Here is a 17591-nt window from a genome sequence, read left to right on the forward strand (position 1 = left end):
ATACGTAGGCAGCCTGACATTCTGACACAGAATGGTCGCACCTCCCAAGTAGAGGGACTGGCACAGAACTCCAATCCCTTCTCCTATCCAGTCACTGAGCTCCCTAGGTACCTGATGGGACTAACAGACAGTCTCTGATGTGTTGGGCAGAGGAAGCAGAGACACAGGGAGGAAGCCAGAACTGAGGAGACCCATGACAGCAAAGCCGGGTGGCGGGGGAGCAGTTGGGAGGGCCAAAAGTTCTCACATGCCCAACTCTGAAGCCAAAAGACCACAACGTGGGCATGCAGCGGAGCAGGGCCTGGGCTCCCAGCATCCACACAAGCCCAGAAAGACTCCAGCAGTGCCAGCCCCTCCCACTTCCCTCTCAGACATCACCTTGAGAGCCTTGCCCTGGAGCTCATCAATGATCCCACGGATCTTCCCCAATAGGAAGGGCCAGGAGTTGATGAGGTAAATTCTGTCCATCATGATGGCAATGATGCTATACCAGCGCTGGAAGCCCCTGGCCAAGCTGTCCTTGATGAAGAAAGTATGGCTGAACACAAAACCATGCTGTTCGTCCCCAAAGAAGATGGGACCTTCACGGCCAGGGCACACCTGGAAAAAAACCATAGCAACTAGAGGGATGGTCCTCTCCTTGCCCCAGGGGCACTCCTCCTCAGATCGATCGATATCTCTCTCTCTTTCTCTCTCTCTCTCTCTCGCTTTTTTTTTTTTTTTTTTTTTTTTTGGCAGTGCTAGGGATCAAACCCAGGGCTGCTCACATGCTAGGCAAGTGCTCTACCACTAAGCTACATCCCTAGCCCCTCCTTAGATCTTTCTTTTGGTGTAAATTAGCCAATAATAGCAGAGCAGGAGCAGATAGAGGATGGAAAGACCGGTAGTCATCTACTCTTATGTGCAAACTTTTTTCTTTTTCGGTGTGGGAGACTAGAATCCAAGGCATCATGCATGCTAAGCACATGCTCTACCACTGAGCTATACCCCAGGTTCCAGCAAGTTATCTAGAAGTAACACTGGTTACTATGGAGTGCCAGGGTTCCTAGGTTCATTACTGTTTTCCACCTTGAAGAACTCCTGTATCAATATTCCATCTACCCTTGCCACCTGCTCATCAGGAGCAGACTGAAGAACTGGCAGGTCAAAACTGCCACTGAGGTCCATATGGTTAAATCTGCACCCCCTATTCTTAAGAGTCCTCCAGTACCTTCTGCAAGACACACATATTCTTACTTTACATATAATTCAAGCACATGACACATCTGCCTACTGATAGATGTGCTGCCTGAAATTAAAAGAGGGGAACAGCTGCAGGCAGGTACACAAGAATACTAAGAATCAACAGGGCTGAGGGGGTCTGATTGAGTGAACACAACACCAGAAAAGTTTAGTAACTGAATCATGAGTTCTTTGTGACAGATAAAAACATAAAAGCTGAGACTCAAGCTAGTCAGCAGCAGCCATATTTAGGACCCAATAAGGAGGTTCTAAGAAGCACTTGTTGATCCCTGAAATGTAGAGTGATGACTGAGACAGTCAAAAAGGTGACACTTGATACAGTGCCTACATGTTGTAGAAATCATTCATATCTTAGGAATATGTCCACCATGAGATTCTGAATCTTAAAGTAAAAAGCCAGCACCCATTTAAAAAACTGAGTCCAAGAGGCTAGATATAGCTATGTTAAAGCACTTGCCTAGCATGCATGATGACCTTGGTTCCATCCCCAGAATGATGGGGTGGGGCTGTAAGAGTCCACCAAGACATATTCTGTGTGTTCCAGGCAACCAAGGTAGGCCATACTTGGTGTCAGTGCAGAAAAGTGAAGAACACCACTTTCCATGTCTAGGTCCAAAACTGGCACTGATCCTATGCAGGTGTGAGTTTCTCCAAGACCCCATGCTTGCCTGGTGCTTACCTCGCAGCTCAGGCTCCGCACACAGGCTTGACGGACAATGCTGAACAGCTGTGGGTGGTTTGGATGTTGGTGACTAACGTACTTAATTGAGGTCTCTTTATCGTGGCTGATATAGCCTGGGTGCCCAGCAGCAAGTGACCGGCAGCCCTGTCCAAAAGAAGGAAAAGAAAACCTGTTAGAAGTGGGCAACAAACTGTCTTATTCATATATAGATCTGCATTTAGAAAACACAATCTACTTTTTATAGAAAAATAACTGGCTCCAGCCAGGCATAGTGGAACATGCCTGAAATCTCAGCTACTCAAGAGGTTGAGGCAGGAGGATTACAAATTCAAGACCAGTCTCAGTCCTGTCTCAGAATAAAAAATAAAATGGGCTGGGAGTGTACCTCAATGGTCAAGTGCTCCTAAATTCAATCCCCAGTACAATACAGACATACATAAAATAACTGGCTCCCAGATCTACTCTTATCTGAATATTTAAATGCCTCCTAAAGAGGAAGGCCTGGACCCAGGACTCACATAGGTTGCCAGAGGCTAGTAATAATGTATTTACTGCTCCGTTTTCATGGAGCAGTGATTATGAAAAGAGCTTTGCATACTTTAATCTTATTCAATCCATAGAACAACCCTATGAGGTGATTATAGTAAGCCCCATTTTAAAGAGACAAAACTGAAGCTTAGATGGGAAGTAGTTACTCCAAAGGTCCACAGCCAGTGGGTAGAGCACTTGCCTAGCACATGCGATGCCCAGCACTACACAAAAAAAGCAACAAACCACCAAGGGTCTATAGTCATACCACTTTTTCAGGTGTTACCAGGTTTCTGTCCTTGGTCCTGAACAAATACTTGGCAGGGGCACTGGCCATAGGCAAGGGACCCAACAGTGATCGAGCAGAAGCAGGACTTCAGAGTGTTAGTGTAGCAGCTTGAAAAAGTACCATTCAGATCACCTGCTGCAGGGAGTGGTGCTGAGGCTATGCACCCTGCAGGGGCCACTACCCTGTGCCTGTGTGCAGAAGGGTGCTGTGGTGAGCCTTTCCCAGAGATTCAGGGCTCCACGGTTGCACCAACCACTGCTCAAGGTCTCTCCAATGACCTGGAAACCCTCTAAGACTCCTCTCAGAAGGTTCTCCCTAGTTCTGCTCCCTTCTGGATCCCTCAACAGGTCTTTCCAGCAATTCCATACCATCTGCTTCTCAGCAGAATCAAACCAACAAGACTGGATTCCTGTTCCCACTGTAGTGCAGGTCTAACCCCCACCCAATTTCAGGCCTGACCCAGCTCCTCCAATGTGGCCTGTTGAGAGAACTTCAGCTTCACTTCCAGAGTTCATATAACAACACAATAAGGACTGTCAAGATCCTAGAGAAGGAAACTCCCGAGGTTGCTAGGCTGAGGAGATCCAAGCCTAGTACAGCTGCAGTGTATAAACACAAAGGTAAAGGCTAAGCTTGGGTGGCAACTGTCTGCTGACACAGAATGGGTTAAAAAGCTAAAATATGAAGGGAAAGAGCCATAGGGAGAGAGAGTTCAGAGAAGCCAATCTGAAAAAACCCATGAGGTTTGGGCTATCTCCTCTAGGCCTCACCCATGTTCTCCAGATTCTGGATCTCCTTTCCTTCCCACGCCTCCCACCCATCTCCAGCAGAGAGCAAAACATCCCCTCAAAGACACTTGCCTCACACATGTCCGACTTTTTGGGCCCTGGACTGCTGGATTCTGCGCTGGCCCCCTCAGCTGGGCTGTGGGCACGGACCCGGCTGCTCATCTGGATGCCGCCCTCCTCCTCCTCGGCTTGCTCCCCTTGGCCTGGACTGTCCCCATTCCCGGCACCCTGGGGTAGAGGGGCATGTAGAACTTCCGTGCAAAAGAGAGTGCGGGGGCCATGGAGTTCGCAGAAGTGACAGAGGGCAACGATGGCATTCATGGTGCCTTGAAGACAGGCAGAAGTCTGTGGGAGTGGGGACAGTCAGGTGGTTTGCATCTGTTCACATCACAAAACCTCCCCAGTGCCTCAGGTACACCAGGACCACACTGACAGAATTCCCACCCAGGAGAAGCAAGTCACCCACCCAGTTGGCACAGCTGAGCACCTACTCTGTGCCAGTACTGCTCCAGGAACAGGAGATAAGAGCAAGACAGACGGTCCCACCCCAGGGAGCTATGTCAAAAGAGGAAACCATGAATAAACACTTGCACAGGAAAGTAGCAGAGAGCACAGAGAAAAGTACATATCCTTGAGTGACATCTAATGAGGCAACATGTGTTACATTACACACCATTGGAGTGACACAAAGAAAACACCCCAGGAACCCAAGGAATAGATCCTTTATCCAGCAGACCAGGCAAGGTATAGGGGCTGTGATGTTACCCCTGGGAAGCTCACCTCCAAGGGGGACATAGGGAACACCACTCATTCTCAAGTACACAAAGGCTACAGAGGACATAGTGGAACTCCTAAAGACAGCAGGGTGCAGGAAGGGGCTGGCACGACAAGGCTCCAGTGAGAGTTGGAGGGAGCAGTGCATGTGGGCTGACAGGCTCTGGAGAAGGGCAGGAGCTGAGGGCCAGAGCTATAGGAAGTTGTAGATCTCAAGCCCTGGAAATAGGCCCGAAAATGTATTTTCAGACTGGAAGGGATTTGGTAGGCTCTGATAAGAGGCATGGGAAGATCTGAACTGCATCTGAAAAGGCTCACTCAGGGTGATGTGTGGAAAAGAGAATGTAGGAGCAGGGAGGAAGTGGGGAAGCCAGCCAAGGGGCCCCACTGCCCTGGAGAAGCAATGGGGCATTGGCCAATGGCTGGACAGGTAGAGGGGCAGCAGACAGTAAGCATTTCCAAAGCAGAGCCAGTAGACTGCTAGTGGGGAGACATGGAACTTGAAGAAAGGAATGTGGAAGACTAGAAGAGGGACAGACGGAGGGAGGAGGCACTCTCCCCATGTCCTCATTCCCTGGCAGGTGGAGCATGGTTATGACCAAGACTTGGCAAGTCACATTAGCCTACCTGGGTTGCTGAAACTATGAGGGGGCAAAGTAGGGAGATTCAGTCTGAACCTTTGTAGGTGGCTCTGTATGGTGAGTCCTCTGGGGGAGGGCAGGTGAGATGGCTGTTGACAGTGTCCTCTAAAATTGGTGTCCTGGTGAGTCCCTGCTGTGCCCTCTGAGCCAGCCTCATGACCGGCAGTCATGCCCACAGCTTGTGTCTTTAGAATGCCTGCTAACTCTGTGACCTGCCTAATGTCTCTGCAGTCAATTCCCCAGCTGACAGGCTACTGCATCTGTCCTCCTACACTCAAGGTGACACTGGGAATAACAGTGGCAGACACAAAACAGGCAGTAGGAGAGGAGCCACAGAGTCTAGGAGACAATAGGACACTCAGCTCTTTTGCCTGAGAGCTCCACAGAGATTCCAACTGCACTATCAAATAGAACCAGAACACTCCATGGATCTCTGCCTGGCTCACTCCTTCTCACCACTGGGCCTCGACCTGCCTGTCTTCACCCAGAGGCCTCCCTACCCAGCCCATGCAGCCACCCACCTTTATTCCATCATTCCTCTTCCCCTACTTTTACTCCTAGTACTTCTTGTACCAGGAAGCACAATGTTTGAATATGTTTCCCCCTTAAAAATGAAAGGTCCCTAGAAGTGGAGACTTTGTCTAGTTAACTGTTATATCCCCAGCATCTACACATAGAAGGCACCAAATTGGATTTAGGAATTATTCACAGAAAGATGACAATTGTGGCCAGAGAAAGTGGAGGTATCCACAGAAGGAGAGGTTCAAGGATATACCATGGGAAGGCCACAGTCTGAGTATACTGGCACAGGAACCAAGTGGTCTGAATTCAAAGAAGGGGTTCACAGAACTCAAAACAATGGGGCCAATGACAACAATGGTTTAAGAATTCAATGTGCGGCCAGGTGAAAAGGCATACACCTGTAATCTCAACAGCTCAGGAGGCTGAGGCAGGAGGATAGCAAGTTCAAGTCCAGCCTCAGCAATTTAAGAGGCCCTGAGCAACTTAATGAGACACTGCTTCAAAATAAAAAGGGTTGGGGATGTAGCTCAGTGGTCCCCAGCACCACAAAAAAATAATAATAATTCACTGTGGGATTAGGGTGTGGTTCGGTGGTAGAGTATGCCTAACGTGCATAAGGCCCTGGATTACATTCCCAACATTGCAAAAAATTAAAAAAAAAAAAAAATTCACCATGGAAGAGACAAAGTGACCACTGATAGAATGGATGGGGAAGAAAAAAGGGGAATCAGCACCTAAAGTTAGGGCAGAGACATAACCCTGGGAAAGGAGCCCACATCTTCCTTTGAGTATAAAGGGACAAGAAATAAGGTTTCTTCCAGCATCAATACTAACCTTATACCTAGCAGAAATACAGAGAATGCAAAGTCTGGACACGTGAGTCAGTCATGGCAATGGAAGTCATATTCGAAAACCTAATATTTTCTAGGGAAGGAAAAAAAAAAAAAAACACAGAACTAATTATAAGAGCAGTGGCCTTGTAGCATGAAAAAAACATTTGAGAAGCTCAGAGTCAAACCAGGAAGTTGTAAAAGAGAATCTGGAGATTCACCTGTTTTTATGATTTGGATCTTAAATGTCTCCTGCAGGCCATGTGTTGGAAGGCTTAGTCCCCAGCTAATGGTTCTGTGAGGGGGCAGTGGAACCCTTGGGAGGTGAGGTCTATTATCAGGAAAGTAGATAATTGAGGGCATGCCCTTAAAGGAGATATTGGGACCCCAGTCCCTCCCTCTCTCTCTGCCTCCCAGCTGCCATGAGTGACAGCTCTGAGCTACCAGGTGTGCCCACCATGATGTGCAGTTTTGCCACAGGCTCCTATCAAAAGGACCAAGTGATCACAGACTAAAATCTTTGAAACTGTAAGCCAACATAAATTTTTCTTTGTAAGTTGATTTTCTCAGGTATTTTGTTACAGAAACAGAAAGCTAATATGCCTGAGATTCTGAATGGTTTAGTAGTCCTCTCACCTTTTTGAGCATTCTACATTGAGCATTCTACCTCCAGGTATTCTAGGCAAGCCCCTTATGTATTCCTTTTGCAGTACTCTAACGTGCAGTTTGAATAGGGCTGAAATTGAAGTTGCTTTTCTGAGAAAGTTTCACAAATGGATTTCAATGAAACTTTTCCTATCATCTCCCCTCCTCATACACACTCTGCTTAGCAGATGTGGTGGTTCCACCATGCATGGTGTTTCTGTTATAACAAACTGATTTGTTTTGTTTTGTTTTGTTTTGATACTGGGGATTAAAACCAGGGGAGTTTTATTTATTTATTTATTTTGGAATAGGGTCTCCATAAGTTGCTGAAGGTCTTAAGTTGCTGAAACTGGCCTTGAACTTGCAATCCTCCTGCCTCAGCCTCCTAAGTCACTCAGATTACAGGAACGTGTCACTGTACCCAGCTCGCCCTCTTATATTTTGAGCAGTTGGCTGATAGCAAATGACAGTGAAGCTAAAGTTTTACACCTGAAATGCAATACAGGAAAAAGGATTTTCTTAGCTAGGTGCAGTGGCACACACCTATGATCCCAGCAACTTGGGAGGTTAAAGCAGGAAGATCATAAATTCAAGGCCAGCCTGGGCAATTTATTGAGACCTTGTCTCAAAATAAAGAATAAAAAGGGCTGGAGAGTGTAGCTCAGAGGTATAGCACCCCTGAGTTCAATCTCCATTTCTACTAAAAATAAAATAATATGAAGTGAAATAAAAGAAAAAGGATCTCTTTAAATATAACTATTTATATTATTTAAATATCTTTTTAAAATAGAAAATATCTTTAAAATATGAAGTTCAGCCATTAGATTTAAGGAGGTTGCTTTGGCAACATACACATCATGCCAACTGAGCCCTTCAGACCACAGACCTAGACATTTCTCTCTCCTCTTCCCATTTCCAGAGACAATAATGCTAAGCTACTACTTCCCAGCACCCAGGATCAACACAGGCTACTCTTATTATTAGCTTCGTTTTGATGAAAAAGCATTCCTTCCACAAGAGCTCTGAACATACTGATCATGTATGCCACACTCCCAGGCAGCCACTGCAAGACAGAAGGAACACGAGATGACACTTTGCTCTGGAGTCACAAAGATTTACTACTTGGAACTCTAGCCATTAGTAACCAGATCACATCAAATGTTACTTCTTTGAGCACCACCCCAGAGCTGAGAAACAGGGGTCTCTCAGGGTTGACATCATATATGGCATCTGAATTCTGGGCAGCATGACATGGATTCTTTAATCACTCTCCAATTCCATATCTACCAGATGTTGGCTGAATGAGTCTTCCTTTCCAACAAGCTTTCCAGAACCCAAGGCATAGGCAGAAATCCTCTGCCACCTGACAGTCTCTTCAATCTTCCTACTTAAAGCAAGTATTCAAATTCCTCAAAGAGGAATGTGCCTGCCCATATCCCCACCCACAACTGGCTGAGCCACCAGCCTGGGCCTAAACAATGATACCCACCCCATCCTTTCATTACATAGTGTGTCCTGGTCTACTGCAGCCTTACTTCTTGAGAACTTTTCCTAGGACTATGGAGGGTTAAAGAGAACTAAGTAGCTAAATAAGGTATTATAAGGGATTTTAACCAGTAGCAAACATACAACTTCTAGAACTAGTCCACCATAGAGGAGTCTCATTAGGTCTGAACTGGGATCCCACAAGTGTACAGTGAAAAGATCCCACAGGGCATTCCTTCTAACTCACTCCCAGTCCTACTACTTCTACTGCCTTCACCTGAATTTCCCTTTACAGAGCTCCCTGACATATGACACCACAGAAGAGCAAACATAGTGTCATGTACCACTATTACCAATTACTTAATGACAACAGTGATAATCTAATGCCTCCAGCACCAGGCTGGCTGTGGCCTTTCTATGCTGTAACAGAAAGTTCCTCCAGCCAGCATGGGCACAAAGGATGGTGCCAGGTATTCAAGGGCTGGTGAATAAGTACCTTCTGCCCTCTGCCTCCTGTGGCTAACTTGAACCTCAATCCACAAGCCAATCCCTGAGCTAAGGATGAGTCTATCAACACCTCCCAAACTGGAGATAAGAGAAGCCTCAACCCTCGGTGGAGGACGCCAGAAGACCCTACTCGGAATGCCAGTCTGGGAGAAAAGGAAGACACGATCCTATCGCCCAAATCAGAGGGAAACCAAAACCTGGGTGGGGGGCATTAAGAGTGCACTCAATGCGAATAAATCAACGGCACTGACCGGGGAGCTTTGAACCCAGGTAATCTTCTTGGGGAATGTGCCCACCATCCCTCCATATCTCAAGGTCTTGGCAACGTCTTCCACTCAATTCTAAACCCCCAATCACTCACCTAACTCGAACCAACACAAATTCAATCATATTGCTCCTCCAGCCGACGGGGCCGGCCTTTCCCCCGGAGCGGACCCTCACTGCGATCCCCGCCTGACACCTGAAAGCGTCCGCCCCGCCCCTGACTAACTGACTCAGGTTGTCGCTGAGGGTCCGCGTCCCACAAGAGTGCCGCAAGGGTCACTTCCGACCCCAACCCCACCGGAGATTTGTCTCCGGCTCCGCCCTCGAGGGAGCTGATCGACTCCGGTGCCACCTCACTCACCCAGAGACCCCGCAGCCCCGGCACCAAGCCCCGGGCGCGTGACTTGACCGGGCCATACCAGCCACTCGGTCCTGCAGTAGGGGAGCTGGAACCGTCCAAGCGCTCCCTGGACCCCAAGATCTGAGAGACCCTGCAAAACTAGCCACATTCAGCAATACAGCAACGATTCTGCAACTCCAAAGTCCTGTGGGTAACAAGGCGCATCTGCTAGGCACCCCTTTTTGGTCACCACTCGTCGGCTTCCCCCGCCAAGAAGTATGAAATGGTCCAAACCACTCCGGCTAAGGCTGCTGGAGGAAACCATCTCAAGCGCGGGGGAATGACTAAATTTAAAAAACATTTTAATAGAGTTTAGGGAAAATATAGCCAGCCTACCACTCTCTGAATATACAGAAAAAAGAATTTCCTGAAGGCTCTATAATTGTATTTAAACTAGCGACTTTTTTAAAAATTGCCGATGGAACCCGTTTTAACGGTGGAAAGTGCCTGGCAGGTACCTGGAAGGAGGCCGTCACGTGACACGAGGAAGCACTTGACGCGGATGACTGCGTAATTCCAGACTGGCGAGGAGGGTGTGCGCATGTGCATGACTCACTCACTCTGGCCTCCACTCACCCAAATTAGCAGTGCACCGAAATTTTCAAAAAGTATCAAATAATTGTGGAATAAAATCTTTTTAAGCCCGTAGGTCTGTTATTGTTTGGCTACCTAAAATAATTTTAAAGCCGTTACTGTATGAGGTAACACGGTCCTTCCGGCGAAGAGGCAGAGAGAAGAGAATCAGGCCCAGCACAGCCAGCAATTGGGCGGATCCTGGGCACAGCTCTGCCACCTGGTGTGCTCTGAGAGCTGACGCCTCCTTGCTCCTGTGCATTTTAAGGCCAAACTACTCCGTGGTTCCAGCAGGATGTCCAGAGTGTGGTCATCAGGAAGTGTTGGGGAAAAGCCTCAGCCATTCTGAACAGAAGTGGATGGCTGTGTTTTCATATCACGGAAGTCATACTTTCTCTCCCTTTCAAATTCCATGTTATGTTGAAACATACTTGGGGATCTGAGAGGAGAACGAAATTGCAACGTGTGTTTTCTATTTTACTAGCCTGGTAAAGATTAAGAACAGGATGGGGTTACAAAGTTAAGCACAGCCTTTATATGTTTAATTACGCTTACTAATCCAATTGTTCCTGATATTGGACAGCACAAACTTGATTCTAAGGCCAAATCACAAGGTAATTTCTGAAGCAAAAATTATACGAGGGGGCTGGGGTGAAGCACCTGCCTAGCACGTGTGGGGCACTGGGTTCGATCCTCAGCATCAACATAAAAAATAAATAAAGGTAATGTGCCCATCTACAACTAAAAATACTTTTTAAAAAAATTATAGAGGGTATACTGATTTGGAATTCTGTTTTTACTTTTGCAATCCATACAGCTATTTGAATTGAGTTTACAAAATGTTTTGAGAACTTTAGTGAAAAGACGCTAGAAATGTGTACAGTCACTCTTTTCCAATCTCTAAAAGAAAACCTCAGCCAGGAGCATTCACCCACATCTGTAACCCCAGAACTCTGGAGCCCAAGGCAGGAGGATGGCAAGTTCAAGTCCTGTCTTGGCAATTTAGCTAGGCCCTGTCTTAAAATAAAAATTGAAAAAGGGCTGGGGTTATAGCTCTCTGGCTCAGTTCCACCAAAAAAAAAAAAAGTAAAACATAAAACATTTCAGCATTTGTTGAAATGAACTGAATTCATGCTGAAATGACTGCATTAACTGATTTCCACACTAATATGCACACATCTTACAAATGTCCCACAAACTTCAAATTAGTGGCCATGTTTGATTTTTAACAAGGCAATTAATATATCCATATATATGTGTGTGTGTGTGTGTGTGTATGTACATATATATATTTGGCGGGGGGGGGGGGGGGGGGGGGGGGTACTAGGGATTGAAGCCAAGGGCACTTAACCACTGAACCACATCCCCAGCCCTTTTTGGTTTCTGAGACAGGGTCTTAGGGTCGCACTAAATTGCTGAGGCTGGTTTTGAACTTGCAATCCTTCTGGCTCAGCCTCCCAAGATGCTGAGATTATAGGCATGCACCACCACCCCAAGCCTATTCCTATATTTTAAAATTTAATTGTATTTGAATTTTGGTAATTTTGCTTTTTCCCATTTTCTTTTAGTTTTAAGTGTTCTTTTGCATGTTGAGAATTGAACCCACGGCCTGGCACATGGTAGGCAAACACTCTGACATTGAGCTACGGACCTAGTCCCAGGTGTTCTCTCCCCCCCCCCCCAAGTGTTCTTGAATTTGTTAAGATGTTTTAAGCCAAAAACAAGATTTTTTTATCTCGTAACTTTAATTCCAGGAATCAATTACCTTTTTCAGAAGCCACTGCTTTGCTCAAATTATCCTTGTTTGGTGATGAACTATTGGAGTCCCATGTGGAGGAAAGTTATTCAACCACTGGCATTTTCAATAAAATCCAATGTATAGTAATCATGCCTGGGCTTGATTTATACCATCAATATCTTTCCCAACACCACTGACTTAGTCACATATTTCTTTTGGAAAGAAACCCATAAATCTCAAATAAACCTATAAAAATTTGCCAAACCTAACAAACTTGCCAAATCATTTCTCCAGTGAATCATACCAAGTATTAATTAAACTGGGCTTTCATAGGGTATGAACTTTCCAGGAGAATTAGCAAAAGGGACATGTTAGAAGTCAGAAAATGTATCCACATTATCAGCAGGAAAGGCAATTAAAATTCAGTGATGGGGCTGGGGTTGTGGTAGAGCACTTGCCTAGCATGTGTGAGGCACTGGGTTTGATTCTCAGCACTGCATAGAAATAAATAAATAAAAGTTCATCAACAACTAATAAAATATTTTTTAAAAAATTCAGTGGCAACATTCAGAAAATGAAGATGGCAATAAAGTCCAACAATTCAAATCCAAATAAAATATGATGCTAAATCTCAAAAGACCTGTCCCGGAATAAGAATTGTATGAAAGGTTACCAAAAACATTGGCTATACTACTGCCCAGTACCTTATCCAGAATGTGTTTATCCACCACTAAAACAGTCTGGATCAGAAGAAAATTTTCTTGATGCTTTTGTGTCTCCTTACTAGTTCTGAACCAAGAGATTGAATTCCAGTTGAGCATCCAGACTGACAAATTTTTCTGGGCTACCAGTTGCCAAGACCAGAGCTAAATGAATAGACAGGTTTCATTCTGAAATTTCTCATTTAGATGCACTCTTATCAACATATCTTTTCACGAAGCTGTAGATAATATTCTACAGCTGTAGAATACAGTTGGGCTTTTTGAGTCAGACCACCACAGCCCTGACTGAATTTCAAGAAGGAGTGTCTTTCATTTTTTGTTTTAATTTTTAAATTTTTTATTTTTTTTAGATATACATGACGGTAGAGTGTATTTTGACATAAATACATGGATTATAACTTCCCATTCTTGTAGTTCTTTAGAAGAAATTGAATCTAATATTTTAATCATATCCTATTTTAAGGTTACTATAGTTTCTATAGTTGAAGGTTACTATATTAAAATATAATTAATAATCCAAGCTTTCATTTCTTCCAGCAACCAAGAAAAGATCCTGTGTTTTTATTTTTTTATTATTTATTTATTTATTTATTTAGGACTAGGAATCAAACCCAAGGGTACTATACCATTGAGTTACATCCTCAGTCTTTTTTATTTTTTATTTTGAGACAGGTTATTGCTAAGTTGCTGAGGCTGGCATGAAACTTGTGATCCTCCTGCCCAATTCCCAGTTGTTTTCAGATGTGTTTAGTAGTTGGGGAAACAGCAGTGACCGAAAGTCAACAAACAACAGGTAATATTTCAGAATGTGGAAATTATATAGAATATCTAAGTCATGTTGAGGTTTGTGGTTAATTTTAGGTAATTAGAGAATTATCTGTCCAGTCATTGGCAATATTTGAACTATTAGTAGTCCACTACAATTTTTAAATGGCCTCTAGGATGAAGCTAGCATTTTTCACCATAGCAATTTCAGTAAATTTTTAAGAATTAACTTTCCTCTCCTAATTAGAATTCAATTGCTAGGCCGTTAGCAGATTAATCTAAAACTAGGTCCCTGTTAAATACCAAGAAGTTTCTTTTTAGTCTATAAATTTAGGTTTATTTGATGCCTTTTGCAATTAATTAAAGTTCCCTAGTTTCAACTTTTGATCTTAGGAAAGGATACCACTAGGCTTTTGTCATTTTCACTATTATTAAGTAATTCAGCTGTCTGAAGAGGTATATCACATATTCCTACTCACATATATCTGGTTTACCCAGTCATACTGAGTTTCTGTGAACTGCTCAGATTTACATGCAAATGACATCTTCTGTAATCTTCTGTAATCTGGCTATGGTTTCAAGTTATAATGCAGAAACAAAATTTATATACCCAATACTTCATCTATAAAAAGCAATTAACTGAACAGCATTGGAATACCTAGCAGTCGCTGGCATAGATAGAGCATGAATCTAAAGAGGGCAGGTTCACAAATGAACATCAACAGTTCAGCACACTTGAAAAGCTAATTTCCCCCTCTGCCAAACTGCTAGAAAAGTAAAAGTATTTTCCCTGATTGGGTTACACAAGGCATTATTCTGTGACTGAGGCTAATTGTATCTTTCACAGGAACTGTCTCTTACCTAGCTTTGCCTGAGATTTGGACTTACTAAACAAAGGGAGGAAGGCGCCACCCACACAGAGAAGGAAATTTTCACTTACTATAAACTTAGGAAAGGATCACTCTGGCTCAGAAAACCCAAACTGCCATTTCAAAAAGCACATAACCAGATGATTCTTCAAAGAATAGCTTTTGCCAATATATGTCACACTGTAGACCAAGAATACTCACTTGAGAGTCTATATTAAAAGTTAAACATTGTCACTTTAACTTTTAATCAGTTTAAAACTGATTCACTTGGCACCGATCCAAATAGAAACCCAAATGTAAGGCAAGTACTGGATTCTGACAGTAATTAATTATCCTCAAGAATCCAGAGTACTAACATTTGAGATCATTTTGAAAAGGCAAATTCAAAAAAATCTTGAGACCTGACAGGTTCACTAATGAACTCAAAGCTACATCTTTGGACCTCAGAAACAACCCTAATTCCCTAACTCACCATTTTCTGGCATCATCAGAATACCTCACTTAGAAATAAGGAGGTGCCACAAGAAATCAAACTCATGCTCAAAAGTGGGTGGGCAAAGCAAATTTTTACTTCTGGCAGAGGGGTGAGCTAAGGAACCTGGTTAGAAGTGCACTTGGGTGGGCAGTCTGCCTGCTTTTATCTTGAACCTAAGGCAGCGCTGCCCTTAACTCTGACTGGAGGAGTTCCAAGTTACAATCTACGTGATTAGCTAATTTTAGAATTGGGGCAGACAAAATGTAATTGCTGGGATTATAGGTGTGTGCCAATCATACATGCTAGGCCTTGTTAACTTTCCAAATCCAAGATATAGGCAGAGAGCCTGGGCAACATATTATTCAGAAGTAACAAGTGTAAAGTCCTAAACATTCTCTTCTTAGAAACCAATGAGGTATGAATCTCCTTAACCTGTAAGATTTTTCAAAAGTAACTCCCATAGGAGAGAAACCACTTACCAGTTTAATAGCAAAAGTTTAACAGAGCCATCAACCAGGTATTGGAGGAGGAATAGCACCAAGGTTAAGTAACTGTCGGAAGCAGGAACTACTCCTTAGGGTTTGGGAAACAAAGGGAGATTGGGATTAATATAATTTGGAAATCTGGAAGAGGAGCCTGGTGAAACTGAGCCAACTTCTGTGCAGGGAGATAGGGACCCTGCCTTCTGGGCCAATAGCCCTCAGGGGAGTGTAGAGGATGGGGGTGAATCTTGGAACTGTTGCAAATGGAATCATTTTTGCTGAGCTGTACTGCTCAACAGAGGCAGGGAGGTACCTGTCCCCTTCTAGCTGCTTTACAGGTCTGGTCCAAGAATTACAAAGCAGAATACATTATAGGGGTAAAAGTTGAGACAATAATAACTAGCACTGCCACTCAAATATTGGCTGCAGGGGACAGGAAGAGTGGTTTGCAAGGCCTTAAATATCAAAATCCTTGAGTTAAAATTTCCATGTATATTTTCATGAAATTAACTACATTAGAAGTCTACAAGAGACTTAGTCACCAGTGGCAGCTACTAGGGAGTTTCTGAACTCTGAAGTTTAGGGGTAACTTCACATCCAGATAAACCAGTTGTTCAATTTATGTTTTGTGTGTGTGTGTGTGTGGGGGGGTGCTACTGGGGATTAAACCCAGGGTGTTCTACCGCAGAGCTATATCTCCAGTCCTTATTTTGAGACAGGATCTTGTGAAATTGCTGAGGCTGACCTTGAACTTGGGATCCTCCTGCCTTAGCCTCTCAAGTAGCTGGGATTACAGGCATGCCCCACCATGCATGGCCCAATTTCAGTCTTTAAAAAAACCAAACATGCTGGGTGCAGTGGTGCAGGTCTGTAGTCCCAACACTAGGGAGGCTGAAGCAGAAAGGATCCCTTGAGTTCAGGAGATCAAGACTAGCCTGAGGACCATAGTGAAATTCCCCTCTTAAACTGCAACAAAAACTAGGTCATTCACTACATGGATAAAAAGACAAATTCCCTTTAAATATTTCTTCTTTCCTAAACACAGATACATGTAAGTTTGAGTGGAAGTGACCCACAAGCAGTACTAATTCAAGAGAATCAGAGTTCAGATGAAGCCAGTAAACTACCAGCCTTGGGTCCAATTCAGCCCTGTGCCTACTTCTATATGAATGAAGTTTGAAATGAACTCATTGACAGACTATATGGCTGCTTTCCTGCAGCCACAGCAAACACCCCTGCAAAACCCAAGTGTGGCACTTTTATATGACTAAGTGTAAGAACCCAGAAAACCACGCAGAACATGGGAATTGACATAGAGGGTTTGTTTGTTTGTTTTTTTTTTTTTGGGTGCTGGGGATGGAACCCAGGGCCTTGTGCTTGCAAGGCAAGCACTCTACCGACTGAGCTATCTCCCCAGCCCCGACATAAGAGGGTTTATTAAGCAAACAGAGCGTCTCCCTGCAGGGTAAGAGAGAAAATGAGAGGAAAAGAGAGGGAGCACACCCAAAAGAGAGAGGAGGAGAGAGAAAGAAAGTGAGTAGTAGAGAAAAAGCATGAGAAAAGATGGCGGGAAGCTATCCTTAAGCAGTTGAATTCCGCAGGACTAACAGGGGACCAATAATGGAGAAGGATACTTGCAAGCTGATTGATGAACCAATAGCTAGCTAGGATGTTCACAGACTGACAGGTAGTTGGGAGGTGGGGAAATGATTGCAGCAGAAAGAGCCAGATCACAGCTTTATATTATACTAAGGAAGTTTCAGTTCCTTTTTTAAAATAATTAAAACATGGGGCTGGGGATATAGCTCGGTTGGTAGAGTGACTCACAAACATAAGGCCCTGGGTTCAAATCCCCAGCACCACAAAAGAAATAAAAATAAATGAATAAAAAATAAAATAAAATAATGAAAATATAATTTATCATACAATTTGACACATTTGAAAAAAGTGAATGTTGCTAGTGAGAACAAAATGTTTTACTTTTTGTTTTGCAATGTGGAAGATGGAACCCAAGCCTTTTGCTAAACACATGCTCTACCACTAAGCTACATCCCTAGTCCCTAGAGAAATGTTTTTTAAAAAAACAAATTTAATATTTTAATCTGATCACACTCACAAAGCCTCCACACTATTCCAGGGCTAATCTCAGTGAATCCTGGTCCAAAGTCTCATGAGAGGAAACCCTTGAACACAACACAAATGCAATGGTGCAGCTTACTTAAAGATGCTTCAAGAAGTAAAGTGAGTAAATCTGTCATTCTCAAGATGACCAAAGAATAGCACACACCAAAGGTTAGAAAGTTTTTCCACAGAATTTCAAACACAATTCATGCTATCACTAAATTTTGTATGTTAAACCTAACTTTATTT

At 43.9% G+C, this 17591-nt stretch overlaps 1 protein-coding gene across 10 annotated transcripts in view; it reads right to left on the reverse strand.

Annotated features, from left to right (window-relative positions):
* Positions 1-9767, reverse strand: part of Flcn (folliculin) — a 31768-nt gene extending 22001 nt beyond the window's left edge. For 6 of the 10 annotated variants that reach the window (XR_007107617.1, XR_007107616.1, XM_047543209.1 and 3 more), the window contains exons 1-5: positions 9295-9552; positions 6301-6390; positions 3602-3874; positions 1922-2068; positions 379-600 (exon numbers count right to left, since the gene is read on the reverse strand). Coding sequence is in view for 8 of the 10 variants with exons in the window: in XM_047543209.1 (XP_047399165.1) it covers positions 379-600; positions 1922-2068; positions 3602-3850 (618 nt within the window). In the remaining 2 variants the exon portion in view is untranslated. The other 4 variants (XM_047543204.1, XM_047543203.1, XM_047543206.1 and 1 more) reach the window with 4 other exon arrangements.
* Positions 9768-17591: the final 7824 nt, after the last annotated feature.

This window comes from Sciurus carolinensis, chromosome 3 (assembly GCF_902686445.1).
Source record: "Sciurus carolinensis chromosome 3, mSciCar1.2, whole genome shotgun sequence".
Lineage (NCBI taxonomy): Eukaryota > Metazoa > Chordata > Mammalia > Rodentia > Sciuridae > Sciurus > Sciurus carolinensis.